The sequence below is a fragment of the Manacus vitellinus genome, unplaced genomic scaffold (genome assembly GCF_001715985.3).
Source record: "Manacus vitellinus isolate BGI_N305 unplaced genomic scaffold, ASM171598v3 scaffold_27_pilon, whole genome shotgun sequence".
NCBI lineage: Eukaryota > Metazoa > Chordata > Aves > Passeriformes > Pipridae > Manacus > Manacus vitellinus.
The window spans coordinates 7,921,631-7,937,628 of record NW_021940039.1 but is presented as its reverse complement, the minus strand read 5'-3'; the positions used below and the strand labels follow the sequence as shown (position 1 = coordinate 7,937,628).

Below are 15,998 nucleotides of genomic sequence, written 5' to 3'. Positions count from 1 at the left end.
CACTGTCAGGCAGTCACAGCATATGGAGAATTAGCTGGAATTTGCGACCACATCTGCAGAGCCGTGTTTGGTGTGCGGAGTTAATTATGGAAAACCACTAACGATGTGCAGGGTGGGGTGAGGGCAGTTCACAGTGAACTCACCCCTGCTGTCCTCCCAGGGAATGGCACAGCCCAGCCCCATTCCCAGGCTCAGAGAGGTGCCCTGGAGCACTTCCCACTTTGCTTCCCTCCTCCCAGCTCTGCAGCCATCGCACACGGGCTCCCTGATGACAAGTGGCAGTGCCATCACACCTTCCAGATGTTCATCTGCTGCCCATGGGCACGGGCACAGCTGGTGAGTGGCACCATCCCCGGAAAGCTGGGATCAGGCACACAGGCTGCTCTGCCTGCACTGGGTTCCTTTGGCCCATGCTGGGGGAGAAATGAAGCAGCACAAACGCCCCGAGCTTTCATCTCCAGAAAATTGTTATTGAAGGCAGCAGCCCATGGGAGACTCCTCACCCAGCTGCAGCCTGGGCAGGGAGAGAGCACAGCAGTGAGGAGCATTGCTGGGGCACAGGGAGGAGGGTGAGGGATGCTGGGCTGGTCCTGCCTTCCTGTGCACTCAGCCACAGCTCCAGCATCCAAGCCAGGTCACACTGCCCAGGAACCACATGCAGTGGAAGATTTAGATCTCCTGGGTTATGCCACATGCCCTATGGGTGGGATGCAACAGGGGACAGGAGGGCTCCCAGCATAGCTTGTCCACCACTTTTGGATTCAACTACTGGGGCTCAAGCCCAAACCCAGCACTTGTCTCCAGGTTTATGCAATCAGGAATTACACCACAACCCATGGAACAGCAAATCCTCCGCCTCTGGAGAGAACACTTGGGATGGGTAAGAGTAACACAAGATTTTCTGCTGCACTGAGGATTGCATCCAAGCCCTGCTGCTACCTGGGAAGCAGGTATGTCTCGACAGCTGGCATAGCTGTGGAGCACTCAGATATCCCCATGCTGGTGCCTGCTCCTGACTGCACTGCCTGGAGCAAGGATTTGCATTGCTAAGTCAATGTCAGGCTGATTTAGTCCTTGGATGGGCAATCTCCATCAACCAGTGCTGGCACTAGTGAGGAAGAGCAGTCACAGGCTGGTAGGTGTCAGCCTTGTCCCTGGAGGGGACACTGAAGCAGCTCCATGGTGTGAGTAGCACAAACCCACAGCCCATGCTAATGGTGCCCACCACAGTGCCCATAGCATGATGGAAAAACACTGCTCTCAGTGCTTAAAGTTGTGTGATTACAACTTACTGCCTCCAACCCTCCTGTCTCTCTCTCTTCTTGCTTTTCAGCTGAACATAACCCTTATTTTCATGTGTCCCAAGTGGCCCAGGAGCAGCTGCAGCCTGTGTAAGATGAGGAAGGAAGAAGCAGCAATTCCTCTCTCCAAGGCTGTCCACCACTGCAAGGCTATAAAACCAATAAGGACCCCCTGGGATGAAAGGTACTCCATAAATCTGAGCTGTTATTACAAAACCAATCTCCACCGCATCTCTTAATAATGCAGATTAACTGTGCAATAACACCAGCTATAATTAGCATCATAAAAGTCAGATATGGGAAAGGCCAGCAGGTCAGCAAGTCCATCCTGCAGACTGCTCCCCACAGCACAGGGAAGGGGGAAAACTCCTGGGTGTCTCTTCCTCATTCCATAGAATCATGGAATCATTTAAGTTGGAGAAGACCTTCAGGACCCCTGAGTCAAACCATTAACCCAGGACTGCCAAGCCCACTACTAAACTATGTCCCTGGGTGCCACATCCACATCCACATCCTTCCAAGGATGGGGACTCCACCACTGCCCTGGACAGACTGTTCCAGCTGCTTCTCATCACATTTGTGCTCGAGACCCTTCCCCAGCTCTGCCACCCTTCTCTGGACAAGCTCCAGCACCTTTCTTGTCATGAGAGGCCCAAAACTGAACCCAGGATTTGAGGTGTGGCCTCACCAGTGCCCAGCACAGGGGGACAATCACTGCCCTGGTCCTGCTGGCCACACTGTTGCTGGTATAAGCCTTCTTGGCCACCTGGGCACACTGTTGGCCTCTCTCTCAAACCTTTATCCTTTCCTCATGCTTGAGACTCAAGAAAAGGGTGTCACCATCAACTTTTCACAAGGTGGACCCAGAAGACCTCACTGAGCCCCCTGACAGCTGTATGTGGGGACAGGGGTCATGGGACATGAGTCCCTGATAAGAGCAGAGCAGGGTCCTTGCAGGAGCCTGTGTGCCAGCCCAGCTCCCTGATGGATGAGCATGCCCCCAGACCCTGCACCTCCCATCCCACAAGAAGCTTTCAGAGCCAGGAGACAGGACCTTCACACACACACACACACCCCTGCCTTGCCCAGCAGCATTCCCAGACTGGGATCCCACTGCCTGCTTCCACCCTGCCCAGGGACCAGCACTCCTCCTCACTGCTTCCCAACCCAGCCAACACACAGAGGAAGCCCCAACGCTGCTGCCTTCCCCCACCTCCTGCTTCCATCACTCTCCTCGCCTCCAGGGCATAACCAGCACTTCTGCCCTCCATCCCTGTGGGCCTGGCAGCGTGGCAGTGGGAAGGGCAGGAGGGAGGGCTCCCTGCCCGGGCTCAGCTCTGCACTGCCCAATTAGTGCTGCTGCGTGGCAGGTTCCGTGTGCGCTGCGTGATGAGCTCTGGGAATGCAAATCCGAACTTGCTCCGCTGCAGCAGCAGCTAACAAGATAATGAATATTTTCATCAGCTGCAGAGAATACAAACATCTGCACAGGCACAACTGCGCTGCTGGGGCCGGGGGAGCAGGGGTACAGTGGGAGAACAGCTCCTCAGCATCCCTTGCTGCAGGGGTGGCAGCTCCACTGCCAGGGAAAGGAAATTTCTGGTCCCCAAACCCAGTAAAAGCCCGTGGGTGACACTCCATCAGCTCCAGTGGGTGCTGCTACTGTCTCTGACAGCAGTGCCTTGGCTCTAGACTGTGCCAGCGCCTGTAAGAGCTTTCCAACTCCCCCTGCCATGGGCAGGGACACCTTCCACTACCCCAGGTTGCTCCAAGCCACATCCAACCTGGCCTTGGACGCTTCCAGGGATGGGGCAGCCACAGCTTCTCTGGGCAACCTGTGCCAGGGCCTCACCACCCTCTGATTAAGGAATTTTTTCCTAATCTGAATCTCACAATCAGGGATGTAGAATTGGTTTTGGGCTCTGGCTGCAGTGGCAGGTTCCACTCTGGCCATCCCCGTTCCTCCCCCTCCTCCTCGCCAGGGCTGAGGTACAGGCTGGGAGAGGTGGGGCTCTCACAGGCAATGGTCAGACAGCAGAGACCAACCCTGTGTGAGGTTACCCTGCTGCCTGCACAGATAAGAACGAAATGGAGCAGCTCAGAGGCACATCTGGAGCTGGGATGGGGCAGCAGGAGCTGGCTCTGATGGCTGTGCCCATGATCACTGAGTACACAGTGGCCCACTCCCTAAATCCTACCTGCACGAGGCACAGAACCAGCCTGAGAACCTCTGGAACCTCTGAGAACCTCTCTCTAAACAACCTCTATTACAAAGCACCTCATCCACTCTGGACCCTTGCTCTGTCTTTAGGGTATCACTGGCACTACACTTGCTTTTGTTTTCTAGAAGAATAAAAAAATGCTTCCAACCTGATGCAAAAGCACATGGCTGCAGACCACCAGCTCAAAGCCACATGATCTGTCCTCCTTTCTGGTGGGATGAGAACTTTGAAATGGAATGGGATGTAACAGTGACCCAACTGATGGAGTGGGGTGCTAATTGCATTAGTCATTTATAGAACGGAGTGATAAAATCTCACTGCTGAGCCTGCCAGCAAAGGTGTGCTCAAAGCACATGTGTGAAACCTGTTATGGGCTCTGAAAAGTGCTGTATGGACTCAAAAAGCTGCCAGGATATTCCCAACACCAGGTTGTGAGGTGGAAAAAATGGGATTGAGGAAAATCAGCTCAGAGAGGGGCCCTTTAGAGGATGCAAAGCTGCTGTGTCTGGCATGGCCACACAGGCACCAGGACATCTCTGCTCTGTGGGCAGCATCCCTGGCTGGCAGCAGGCAGTGCTCCTGCACAGCACATACCAGGAGTGGAGCATCACATCCCACAACTTATCCCACCCTCACAGACCTGCTAAACTGCTCACAACCCCTTAGCTGCTACTGAGCACCACGGCGTGAGGCTTTAGCCTGGCTTGGAAAGACATCATTGCTTCCAACTAGCATGTCAGAGGCTTCAGAGTTGTGAACAGGTAATAGAATTGCAGCAACAAATAATAAAAAGAGGAATGAAATGGAAGGCAGCCACTGGAAAAGAGATCCATCCATTATCCTGGCCTGAAGGGTAATAGGTAAACAAGGCATTGGTGCACGGGCTGGTGCTGAGCTCACCAGCACAGGAATAATAAACAGTGCAATTATAACTCCTGGGCTTGGAGGTTTCAAAGAGAGGGAATCATATAGGAAAAAATCAACAGTGTTAATTTAACTAGTTATAGACATTCCACGTGTGATGCTGGGGGGGAGCAGGATGTCCCCAGCACGGCTGACTCACGAGCTCCAAGCCACCCACCACCAGCAAAGTCCCGCTGGCTTCTCACACCCAGATGTGATGCTGTGCCCAGCTGAGCCCCCATCCCAGCCCCTGGCAGCACCCATGGGTGGGAAGGAGCCAGGTGCAGCTCACATGAGGTGCAGGGAGTACGACAGAGTGGAGATGTTTCCCAAAACAGCCCTGGAAGGGATGGCGCCGAGCTGCCAGCTCACCCCGCCGTCACTGTGCTGGTTTATTAAGGGCTGAGAAGCGTCGAGGGGAAGGAGTGACAGATTTAAAATTAACTTGCCAAACTCCCCATCAATATTATGACAATTCCCTGCATCAGTTCAGTGACCTGACAGCATGAATGGAGCTGTGTGGAGGCAGAGCTGCGGGCTGGCAGCGCTTGGGGTGGGTACCCATCCCTCTCCGTGGCACCCCATCCACCTCGGAGCTGTGCTCAGCACCACCTCCAACCTGCCCTTTTCCTTCCCCAAGGCTGGAAAGAAGCAGCAGCCCTATTTTATAGGGGGGGGTGGGAGGAACAGCATCCCACAAGGACCAATTTCCAATACTCGACACAGTACAGCATGGTATGGCACAACATGGCATGGCACAGCACAGCATCCCTGGATCCTCCAGAGCTATTCTCCCTGGATATGGAGAAGGGAAACCACGAGGTGCTCAGCAGAGTCTATGCAGTGCAGGAGCAGGAACATGAATCCTTTCCCTCCCTCCAGCAAGCAAACAATTTTGGCTCCTTATCTGCCCCTCAACACCCTGAAACTCCCCAGACTTGCTGCATCTCTGCTGGGAGGGAATCAAATGGGGGCTACGTGGGGCATTCCCTGTGTCCTGTGGCTATGGGAAGCTGGAGCAAGAGCCAGGACCAGAAGCAGAGCCAGAGGCAGGGATAGGAAGGGACCCTGGTCAGGGCAGATGGATGTTCCTGGGGAGTGCTCTGCCCCACGTTGCTCTGACATCCTGTTTGCCATGCAGCAATAATCCAGTAAGTAAAGCTGGCTCCACAGGCAGTATTTTGGGATTTCTCCCTATTAATGGCATAAAAGCAACAGTCTGAAACTGCAAACAGCTTTTAAACAAAAATCACTATTCCCTCATGGCAAAGAGACGGCACAAAAACAGATAAAGAACGAACAAACAAACCATTTGGAAAATAATTCCTCAGTGATTTGGGAACGGCACGGAGTTTGGGCCCTGCCCCACCGTGAGACAACAGGGGGAAAATCGCTCTAATCTAGTCTTTAGTGAGCTGGATCTGCTGCTGAGCCTCCCAGCTAGACTGGAAGGTGTGACTGGAATAGATCAGCTCCAGTCCTATCTACTTATTAACACCACACAGCATTTTGTCTATGAGAAGAACCTTTTTTAAAGAAAGCAGAGGGGTGCCCAGAAGAAGGTGGCTCTGAATGTGCTTTTGGCTCAGTGGTGGAAGGAGCAAGGAGGGGGTTTGATGTGTGATGGAAAATCCCTCCTCTGACACCTCCCAAAGCACCCACAAGGGACCACACAGGAGAAGCAACACTGGAGGAGTGCTTTGATTTAAATCCTTGCAATAAAAAAGCAGCAGCAGCACTGACATGGGGCAATCCTCTGAGCAGGAACCTTGATGCTGGCATGTCCAACAGATCACCCCAACCTCCACAGAAATAATTAGTGGTTATTAAGCCACCTCAGTACAGAAAACGGTGTCCACAGAGCTCCTAACTCCTGGTGGCTGAGCTGCAGGGAGGCTGTGGTGATCACATCCTGCTGGCCTCTGGTGGCTTCACTGTCACTGATGGATGGGGAAAGGGTCCTTGGCACCAGCACAAAGGGACACGGGAGCAGGGACAGGCTCTAGGCAACACAGTAAGTTGTTCCATCAGTGCTGGTGTCTACATGGAGCACATGTAGTGCAGCAAGAACCAGCCTGCCTGCTGCCCAGCCCTGTCGTGGGTACATTCTGGCTGGTCTCAGCAGCCAGTATCTACTTCCTCCATCCTTCTCTTGGGCATTCCCATCTCCTCAGTCACACCACTGAAGTCCCTGGGTGCTGCCTGACCCCCCTTGCATAAAATGACATCGGTTACAAGGGAAAAACCAAAATCTGAGGCAGCGTGTTGGTCTGGGACCTCCCAAGGTGTGCAGCTCTCCCACTGCCAGCCTGCTGTGCTGCATTCCCATGTCCATCCTTACTCTGCATCCTGAAGGTTCCTGCTGCACATCCCCATCCTCTTCAGCTGGTCAGACACACTAAAGCTGTTGGTGCTACCCCTGCTACATCCCAGTGAGTGCCAAGCATGGCCAGGAGGGTGTCAGAGGATGGGCCAGGCTTGGTGGGGCTAAACAATAGGTCAAGAGGTAACAGGCAGAAGCTGATGCCCAGGAAGTTCCACCTGAACATGAGAAAGAACTTCTTTACTATGCAGGTGACCGAGCACTGGAACAAATTGCCCAGAGAGGGTGTGGACTCTCCCTCACTGGGTTATTCAAGGACTGTCTGGACACAGTCCTGTGCCATGTGCTCTGGGATGGCCCTGCTTGAGCAGGGAGGCTGGACCAGATGCCCCACTATGGTCCCTTCCAGCATCACCCAATCTGTGATTCTGTGTGACCACACAGCCACCAGAAGGACAGAGACTCCAATCAGTGCTGCAGCCCCTTAGATGGCAAAGACACCCCCCTGATCCTAATGGGATGGAAATTCTGTGGTAACTGATAGGTGTTGCCCAGGCCACGGTGTGTGAGGCAGCTTTTCCCAGCACAAAGACTCCCTCCCAACACCATGCTGATATGCCTGGCAAATCCAGAATATCCTATTTATTAAAGACACTGAAGATGCGGCGACATGGGAAGCAGACACCATTCAAAGGACTGTCACATCTGCATAGCTAAAGGATCCCAGCAGTTATAAATCCCTCTAAAATACTCAGCCCCTTGTTCTGATAGCAGGTTCTTGCTCCTACTTTGCAGAAACAGGCTTTTAATCCCTGGTATTAGGCAGCTTCCTGCTATGTTTCAAATGCACCAAATTAAGGGCTTCTCTAACAGCTGGTGTCTTAATGCTCAGAGAGGTTCTTGAATATCTATGAAAATCAGAGGCAAATTACATCTTTTAGTTAATAATTTCTTCTCCATTAACCTCCTTCCCTTCCCTTGTTAAGAGATGATGTAATGGTGCTTCTACAGCGTAACCCACCGACACCCTGGGCAGCCTGGCTGTGGGGAAGGACACTGTGCTCTGGGAACTGAGCCCTCCTCATCCCTGCCTGCTGCCTCTGGAGCTGACAGCCTACATTCAAATGGGAAAGGGCAGCTGTCCTGACCTCCCAAGCTGCTGGAAGTATTTCTGGAGAAAGATGTGCTGCCTCCCTCCAGGCTCTGAGCTCAGCCGAGCCAGTTCATCGCACGCTACACTCTGCACCACGTGGGCAGCTCTGCAGGTTGCTCTTGTTTCAGACCTGCTTTCCCCTGACCCTCACAGCTGTTACACCTGGGACTAGGACACTGAAAAATCTGTTTGGGACAGCAGGTTGTGCAAAGAACTTGGCTGTCACTGTGCAGCCCCTCGCTGGGAAAAGTTTCCCCACACCTCAGCCATATCCTGTCCAGCATGTGGGAAGGAGGATGGATCACTAACAGCCCTTTCTTTTAGCCACAAAACCTGGCAGGCAGAGCCCCAGGGGCTTTGCGAACTGGCCCCTGGAAGATGCCATCCTAACACCTCAAGTGTTTAATCCCAAAGGCAGCTTCAGCACAAACCACTCCTGATCCAGCCCTGCACTGCCCAAACCCACCATTCCCAGGAAACTTGGAGAAGCCAGGGATAAACCATCCCCAGGATAAAACCAGGATAATCCCAGGATAAACCAACCCCACAGACAACCTTGTGTGCTTTCCAGCTGGGATTTATGAGGACAGGGGATGCATTTGCTACCTGGAAGCGACAAAACATCCCTTAGACACACCAGCTCCTGGAAAACTTCATCTCTGCAGCCCTGGCTCTGCTCTGATGGACACATTGATGCTTGTAATGTGTGAGGGAGAGAAAGCAAAGAGGAGTCCAGTGGGAAAACTGCCTTTGTGTCCTGTCAATTCTCACTTCCAGCAAAGGCTGAGGCTCTGCTGGCTCTAAGCACTCCGCTGGCTGCGGCTTTCTCGGCACCCCTGTGCTGATGGAGCTTGTAATGCTTCTGTCACCAAGACAGCAGAAGGCCAGAGTTCAGCCTGAATCCACAGCCAGGAAAGCTTTGCACTCAGCTGGGGAAGAGCACCCAGCAAAACTCTGTGGTCAGCAGGGGTGAGCACCCACAGCTCCAGTTAAAATTGGAGGCAGCAATGAGGTCTCTGTGCCCAAACAGGAAAGAAACGCTCAGTGCAGGTGCTGGGCAGGGAAGAGCCATGTCTGGGTGGGATGTGAGCTGGATTCTTTCCTGACTGTGGTCAGTGCTGCTGCTTTCAAACTCATACACCCACCCTGCCTTACACCTGATCAAAATACAGCTGCAGTCAGGAGAACTGAAGAAAAATAACTAAATAACTCATTGTCCAGCCCTGAATTCAGCAAGCTCTCCTCTGTGAGCACTGTAAGGTGAAGGTATTTACCTCCAGCTCATTTACATTATTTATCATGCTATATCCACAGCTCCTCCCAGTGCTGTAACAGGGACATTGAATAAAACCAGCTTGCATAGGCTGAAAATATGCCAAAGGAAATGCTCTTTCCTCCTACAGCAATTAAACGTTGGAACTCATTGTCACAGGATATTGCAGAGATGAAAGACATCAGTGTTCAGAAAGAGATGAGGCAACACTACTGAGAAAAGCCCCAAAACACAATTAAACACTCATCTGATGAGAGATACACTGGCCCAGGAGGGTCCTGTGTTGCTGCCTGTGGGAAGGATGAGCAAGTAGGAAAGCCATAGATGCTTATTGTCCTCTTGTTCTCTTCCCCTAGTGAGCATATCAGAGATGCTGCCTTTGTACCACTGGACCTTGGTCCTGTCTCACCATCCTGCTGTTCCCAAGACTAAGAGAAGAACCAGGACATACCTGAAAGTCATTTGGAACACCTGGCCTTGGTTGACATGCTGGGTCCTATTGTTATAGCCGTGAAGCATCTCCCCAAAAAGGGTGTCATTGAACTTGGCATCCGACTTCAGGCACTTGGGGCCCTCGCAGATGTCAGAGAGCATCAGGCAGGACTTCCCATCTGGGGCCAGCTTGTATTCCTCCACACACCTGAGGAGCACCACAAGCTACATGAGATAGGCCAGGCACAGAGCATCCCACCCCACGAGCCTCTGCCAAGCCCAGCCAAGCACCACCAACACCTGCAGCAGCTGCCTGGGCAGGAGAAGGGGTCACAGAGCTCAAATCCTCTGCCCAGGCTGGGATGGGTGACCAGCAAACAAGCACATGGTTCCCAATCCTCCTCCCTCCTCCAACAGCACAGCCCCATCTGCCTGCAGCCAGGTTGGGTAGGGCTGTGAGCACCCTGGTCTAGTGCAAGATGTCCCTGCCCATGGCAGGGTGGTTGGAAAAGACAGTCTTTAAGATCCCTTCCAACCCAAACCATTCTGTTTCCATGCTGTCCTGCCTGGAGCTGCCCCTGTACTGGAGAGCAGAGCTGAGCCCACTGTGCATCTGCTGCTCAGGTACAAACATTCCCCAGGCCACAGCAAAGCAAAACCAAGCTCCTGCCCCTTTTTCCACCCAGCAGTGCTCTCCTGCAAGGGAGCAGCTCCAGCATGGCTGCTCCTTTGGTCCTTGATCCCACTTTCAAGCACATTGTGGGTAAGATGCACACTCTCACCTTCAACAGACAGGAAGGGAAACTGAGGCAGGTAGCAGGGATGTGATTTAACTGCAGACACTGGAAACCTCAGTGGAATATTTTGTATATGTGCTTAACTTGCCTCCCTCCTCCTCCTCTTCCTCCAGCTCTTTCCCCAGCATTGTGGCTCCCAGCTGACAGGGAAACCTCCGTTCCCTGCCTGCCCCTTCCTCCCCTTAGCCACAGCACTCTGCTAACACCACTGCCACCTCCATCCAGGCTTGCTTCCCCCTCCCATTCCTCTGCTGCATTTCACTGCTGCAAGTGAAACTCCCACCCGTCTGTCGCACTTTTCCTTGCCTGTTCCCAAAGTGCAGCTCAGTCTTGAAAAAGGATTATGGAAAAAAAAAAAAAAAGAAAAGAAAACCTGGGAAACAGTCTCTGTCCTTGGGGAACAGAAGACTGAAATGCATGGACATGGATGGGGACCATAGAGTGTCCCAAGGTTTTCTAGATTCTCCCTACAAAGGATGACTATATGGATTTCCAACTGTTTCTGCAGGCATGGAACAGGCAATGTGCTCTCTCTTGGTGACTCAACCACTCTGTGCTGCTAAACAACAATAAAAAAAGAAGGTAGTGGAGGAAAAAAAAACAACAATCCAGCAAAAAGGGATAAATAAAGGAGAAGCTGGCACAGGCAAAGCTCCCTGTGCTGCTCTTCCCAGGCAGCAGCCAGGGCTGCACAAGGTCTCTGCTGCACTTGCAGCATCGACACTTGACAGGGTAACCCCTTTGAGTTACTGTTAGGAATTTGCTCCCCCTCTTGCTTGCGGGCATTTCCTTTCCAAAAGGGCTCCTTTTCCTCTTCTTCACCTAATCCTTTCCCACTGGGACGTGAAGGGTCCTGGGTGTGCCTAGAAGTGTGAATCAGGCATGGGATGCAGCCAGCAGAGCAGGGGTGGGCAATGGATGGCTGCAGCTGTGCAGCATAAAGCCAGATAATCACTGAGCTCCTTTTAGAGCACACTGCAGCCAGGGAGATCTTCCTGAGAGAAAATGCTAAATTGTGTAGGATTATAGGATCCCGGCCAAAATCAGGGATGAAACTCTATTTTAAGAGAGGCACAGAGGAGGAAAAAAATAATAAATTTAAGTAGTGTTTTTCAAACAAATCCTCCATCTTCCCCCTCCAACACACAATGTATAATTTTTGGGTCCCTTCACGGTGAGTCACAGATCAAACTGTACCATCACACAGTGGGGAAGAGGAGGAAGGTGCATCTGCTCAAACTGCTCCTCACACTTCCATACACTCCTGCCCACAGGCAAACCAGGTGCCTTTATTCCCTGCTGGAATTCAGCTCCATATACAGCCTTCTTCTTGGATGCCCAGCTCCACTGCTGGGCATGCTGGGTTGGGATGGGTGGCACAGGAAGGCTGGCAGTGGGAGAAGCAGAAGCCTTGGAGGGGACTCACCCACAGAACATGAAGATGGTGCTGGACGAGGGGTCGTGGGGCAGAGGGAGGGTCTGCTGGAGACAGAGCTGCTCACAGCCCCCGTTGAAGCCATCTGAGCAGTCGATCCCTTTGGAGTAGTCGTAGCAACCGGTGCCATCCTTCATGGGTCGGAGGTCCTCGGGGCACTGCAGCGAGAGAGGGACAAGGCAAGGTCACCTGTGGGTCCTCACCTACCCTGGAGCCCCTGCCTGGTGGGTGCCCTCCCAGAACACAGCCCATCCAAGAGCCAGTGCTGCTGAACTCAGTTTACACCTAAAGGAGATGAGTTTGTCCTGAGTGATGGATGGGGCAGCCCTAGGGGCCCTGCATCACCTTGCACAGCCTTTGGGAAAGGGGCAAGGACTTGGTTGCTGCCAAAGCCTTGCTCTCCATCCTCCCTCCAGAGGAGGGTGAATCCCTGAGGCAGTGAAATCACACAGCCATGAAGCCTCAGGCCAGTGTGGGGCAAGGCACAGTGTGACAACCCTCTGGGTTTGTTACCTGCTCCTCCGAGACTCAGAGGAGTCCAGTGCAACCCAGAAAAAACACCTCAACACCGGAGAACAACCCAGAAAACCACCTCAGGGCTCAGGAAGGATCCAGAAAATCATCTCAACCCACACCAGGCAGGCCAGCAAGCGTGGCCTTGGCATTATCTTCAAAAGGATCTTGCTGCCTGCTGTGGGCAGGACCAGCCCATGGCAGAGTGGGACTGGGGGCAGCCAGGATGGCATCCCAGGCTCATCAGTTTTCTACAGCCAAGGCAACCATGCCAAGTCACATAACCTGGAGACCTGGCTCTAGTTTTTAATTCCAGTTCCCTGGCTTGTTTTCCTTGCCCCAAAAGAAAAAAGCAAGTGGGTGGCAAATGCCATTGATAAATTGTCATCCAGATTAAAGCACTATTCCACCTGCATTATTTATCCCTTTTTGCCAAACACACACGCACACAAACAACAACAAAAAGGCCAGTCCTTGAAAAAATACATAAATCTTGTCTAGGAGCAGCTCACAATTAAAAATGCATTATGGAATTTCTTGAAGATGAGTTAGACTGGAGCTTGCATAGGTAGTGATGAAGGCAGGTTATAAATGTCCTCTGTCAAGCAGAAGAAAGGTTATAAAACCTCTATACTTCGTGCTTAAAAAAGAAAATCAATTTTCCATGTGAGCAAAATGCTGTATATATTAATAAAAGTTCAGGAAACCCTGGACCCTGTGCTCACCAATACAGGCAGGGTCCTGACAGGAGACGGGCTGCTGAACCACACTTAATCTTGGCTACTCAAGAAGCAAACTGCCCATGGGGGACAGCAGAAAGGGGCTTTAAGGAGTCCTGGCCCACCCTGAGCAATCAGAGTCCTTGAATTTTTCAGACTGGAAGGGACCTTAAAGCTCATCTCATTCCAACCCCCTCTGCCATGGGCAGGGACACCTCCCACTAGCCCAGGCTGCTCCAAGCCCTGTCCAACCTGGCCTTGGACACTTCCAGGGATGGGGCAGCCACAGATTCCCTGGGCAAGCTGTGCCAGGGCCTCACCACCCTCACAGGGAAGAATTTCATCCTAATATCTATTTTAAGCCTATCCTCCTTCAGTTTAAAATCATCACCCCTTGCCCTATCCTGCTAAAAAGTTCATCCCCGTCTTTCTTGTAGATGAGCCATTTCTCTCCGCCTCCTACAAATCCTGTGACATTTTCTTATGGCAGCAGCACCAAAGCTGCTTCTGCCCTGTCTGCAGCAACTGTGATGTCTTGACCTCTGTGCCAGTCATCCCTCAGACCCCACAATGCCTCCCATGCCCTCAGCTCTGAAGCTCAGGTGGACATTGCAAACCTCAGCACCTTCCCTGGTGACAACAAGTAAGGTGGGAAGGGAAGGCACAAGGCTTTTCCAACCAAAGGATCTTGGCAGCAAAAGGCTCTGGAATAGGATGCTGCCCATCTCTGCAGAGCAGTCAGGGTCCCAAAGACACAGTTTAGGAATCAGTAGCCCTGACCAGGCAGGAAGCAGCAGAAGACAGGGGAGCACGAAGCTTTCCAGCTGCACATACAGAACAACGACGAAGGAGGAGGAGAGGACACTTAGAACAATCTGTGCTTTTCACTGCCTGGGAAACAGGATCAGGATAAGAGTGTCTGTGAATCTGCAGATACAACACTTCTCTCCTGTGGTCTCCTCTGTGTCTGCTGGCCCTGCTGTAAGAAGCAGGGCTGTGTAAATTGGCAGAGAGGAGGCATCTCCCTGGAGGACACGGAGGGCTGACTGCAACAGCATCTTCTGCTCCACGGCACCACATCCACGTCTCTGCTGCTCTTTTCACATTGACAGGGACTGGGGGGGGTCCAGGGCTCTGCCCAAGCACCCTCAAGCTCGCAAGGGACCTTCCAGGGTGCTGAAGGCAACTGGATGGGACTGTAAGTCTGCAGTAGCTGCAGGGCCACAGCCAGAGGATCAGCCACGGCTTTTCTGAGCTGTCACTTTGAGTTCTCGCCTTGGCACTGATCCATGTGCTGAGCTCAGCATCTTCCCCAGCCCACAGAGGAAGAAGATGGCTCTTTCCCTGGGACTGGGTTAGTGGGTCACCAAAGCCCTCCCTCCCTTAGCCTTGCTCTGCTCCAGGCCACCCTTGGGATATTCCTCCAGTTTTGGCTTTCAACCACCACAAAATGTGTTTCCTTTCAGCTTGTAATTAAGCATCCTAATACACATTAATTAGAGCAGGCAAATAGCTCAGCACAACATTTGCAAAAGAAAGCACCTCCTCCCCTCCACATCCACCCCAGCTCTGAGCAGACCCAGCTCTCCAGCCAGCTCTGTGCCACAGCACAAAGCTCTCCACGGACAGAAAGCTGTGGGAGCCAACACACAAATACAGGATGTGTCCCTGCACTGTGGGGCTGGGGAATACAAAGATGCCAGAGACAGCAAACCAGGGGATCCAACAAGCTCAGCAACCAGTGCCAGCTTGCAAAACCAACAGGAGAGGCAACAGCACCCCCTGCACGGAGGGGTTTGCACAGATGAACAGGTGAATGGGGCAGTTGTGGGTACAATAAATCACAGAATGGTTTGAGTTGGAAGGGACCTTATAAATCATCTGGTTCCAACTCCTCTGCCATGGGCAGGAATGGCACCCACAAGGCCAAGTTGCTCAAAGCCCTGTCCAATTTGGCCTTGAACACTTCCAGGGATGGGGCAGCCACAGCTTCTCTGCACTAATAAAGCTTTTTAACAGATCTCCCTGCCTCTGGAGTGGAGGATCTCCCATCAAGATCCCACCAACAGATCAGAGTAGGGCAAAACCAAAGCCCATTTGGGTGCAGCTATGTTCTTGCCCACAGGAGTCAGAAATGACCCAGGAAGAAGCTGGTTTCTGCTAAGCCTGACTCCCTGGGCTGTGCTGGGAGTCAGTTCGGGCTCCTGGTTGGCCTTACAAAATCAGCACTCACCTTATGTTCGCTGAGCTTTCGTAAAGGAGCACATCTGTTCTTGCTGACATTGATTTGCCTAGCTTGGGCAGCAGAGAACCAATAATTATGGTGAGTTTAAATCAATCCCCCATCAATTTAGCTGCAGTTCAATTTGCGATCTGCCTTGGCAGTGACACAGGACGGGGGGCTGTGTTGGAAAATGATTAGAAAATCAATAAGCAACTCGGTCAATAGTTCTGTCTGGGCGATCAGGGGTGGCACATCCCTCCCTGGTGGGAGGAAAGCTGGCAAGACGTGGTGCCCCAGGAGGTTCTGGTCATCTACTTGTGCAAGCCCCTCATCGGGATACGGGATGGATCCTACACACTGTTAGCCAGCAATTCAAAAGAAAAAGCTGTTTGTGGTTTACCCTGTTAGACCCACACTGCTTGGGTTCACTTCCAATTCCCAGCCCATCTTTCATCCATAGATCTGACCGGCAAAAATATCTCAGAGCTTGGGAAGAAGGTCTGCTACTTAATCCATCCTACAGAGAGGAACAGAGATACAGGGAGAGACTCCAGCTCATGGTCTGCTCTGAAATGCCAAGGAGAAGCTGTTACCACACAAATGTAATTCCACTGCCTTGCAAATCCACTCCGTCTATGCAGAATTGAACTGATTTCTCTGCGACAACAGACAGCCCTGAAAATTGCTCTTGGCATTGGGAAAG

The 15,998-nt window shown here is 52.3% G+C and overlaps 1 protein-coding gene across 1 annotated transcript in view; it reads right to left on the bottom strand.

Moving 5' to 3' along the window:
- ASTN2 (astrotactin 2) overlaps positions 1–15,998 on the bottom strand; it is a 272,653-nt gene that overhangs the window by 126,331 nt on the left and 130,324 nt on the right. The window contains exons 11-12 of the mRNA XM_018074363.3: positions 11,831–11,997; positions 9,627–9,815 (exon numbers count right to left, since the gene is read on the bottom strand). Of these exons, the coding sequence (XP_017929852.1) occupies positions 9,627–9,815; positions 11,831–11,997 (356 nt within the window). The remainder of the gene's footprint in view (positions 1–9,626; positions 9,816–11,830; positions 11,998–15,998) is intronic.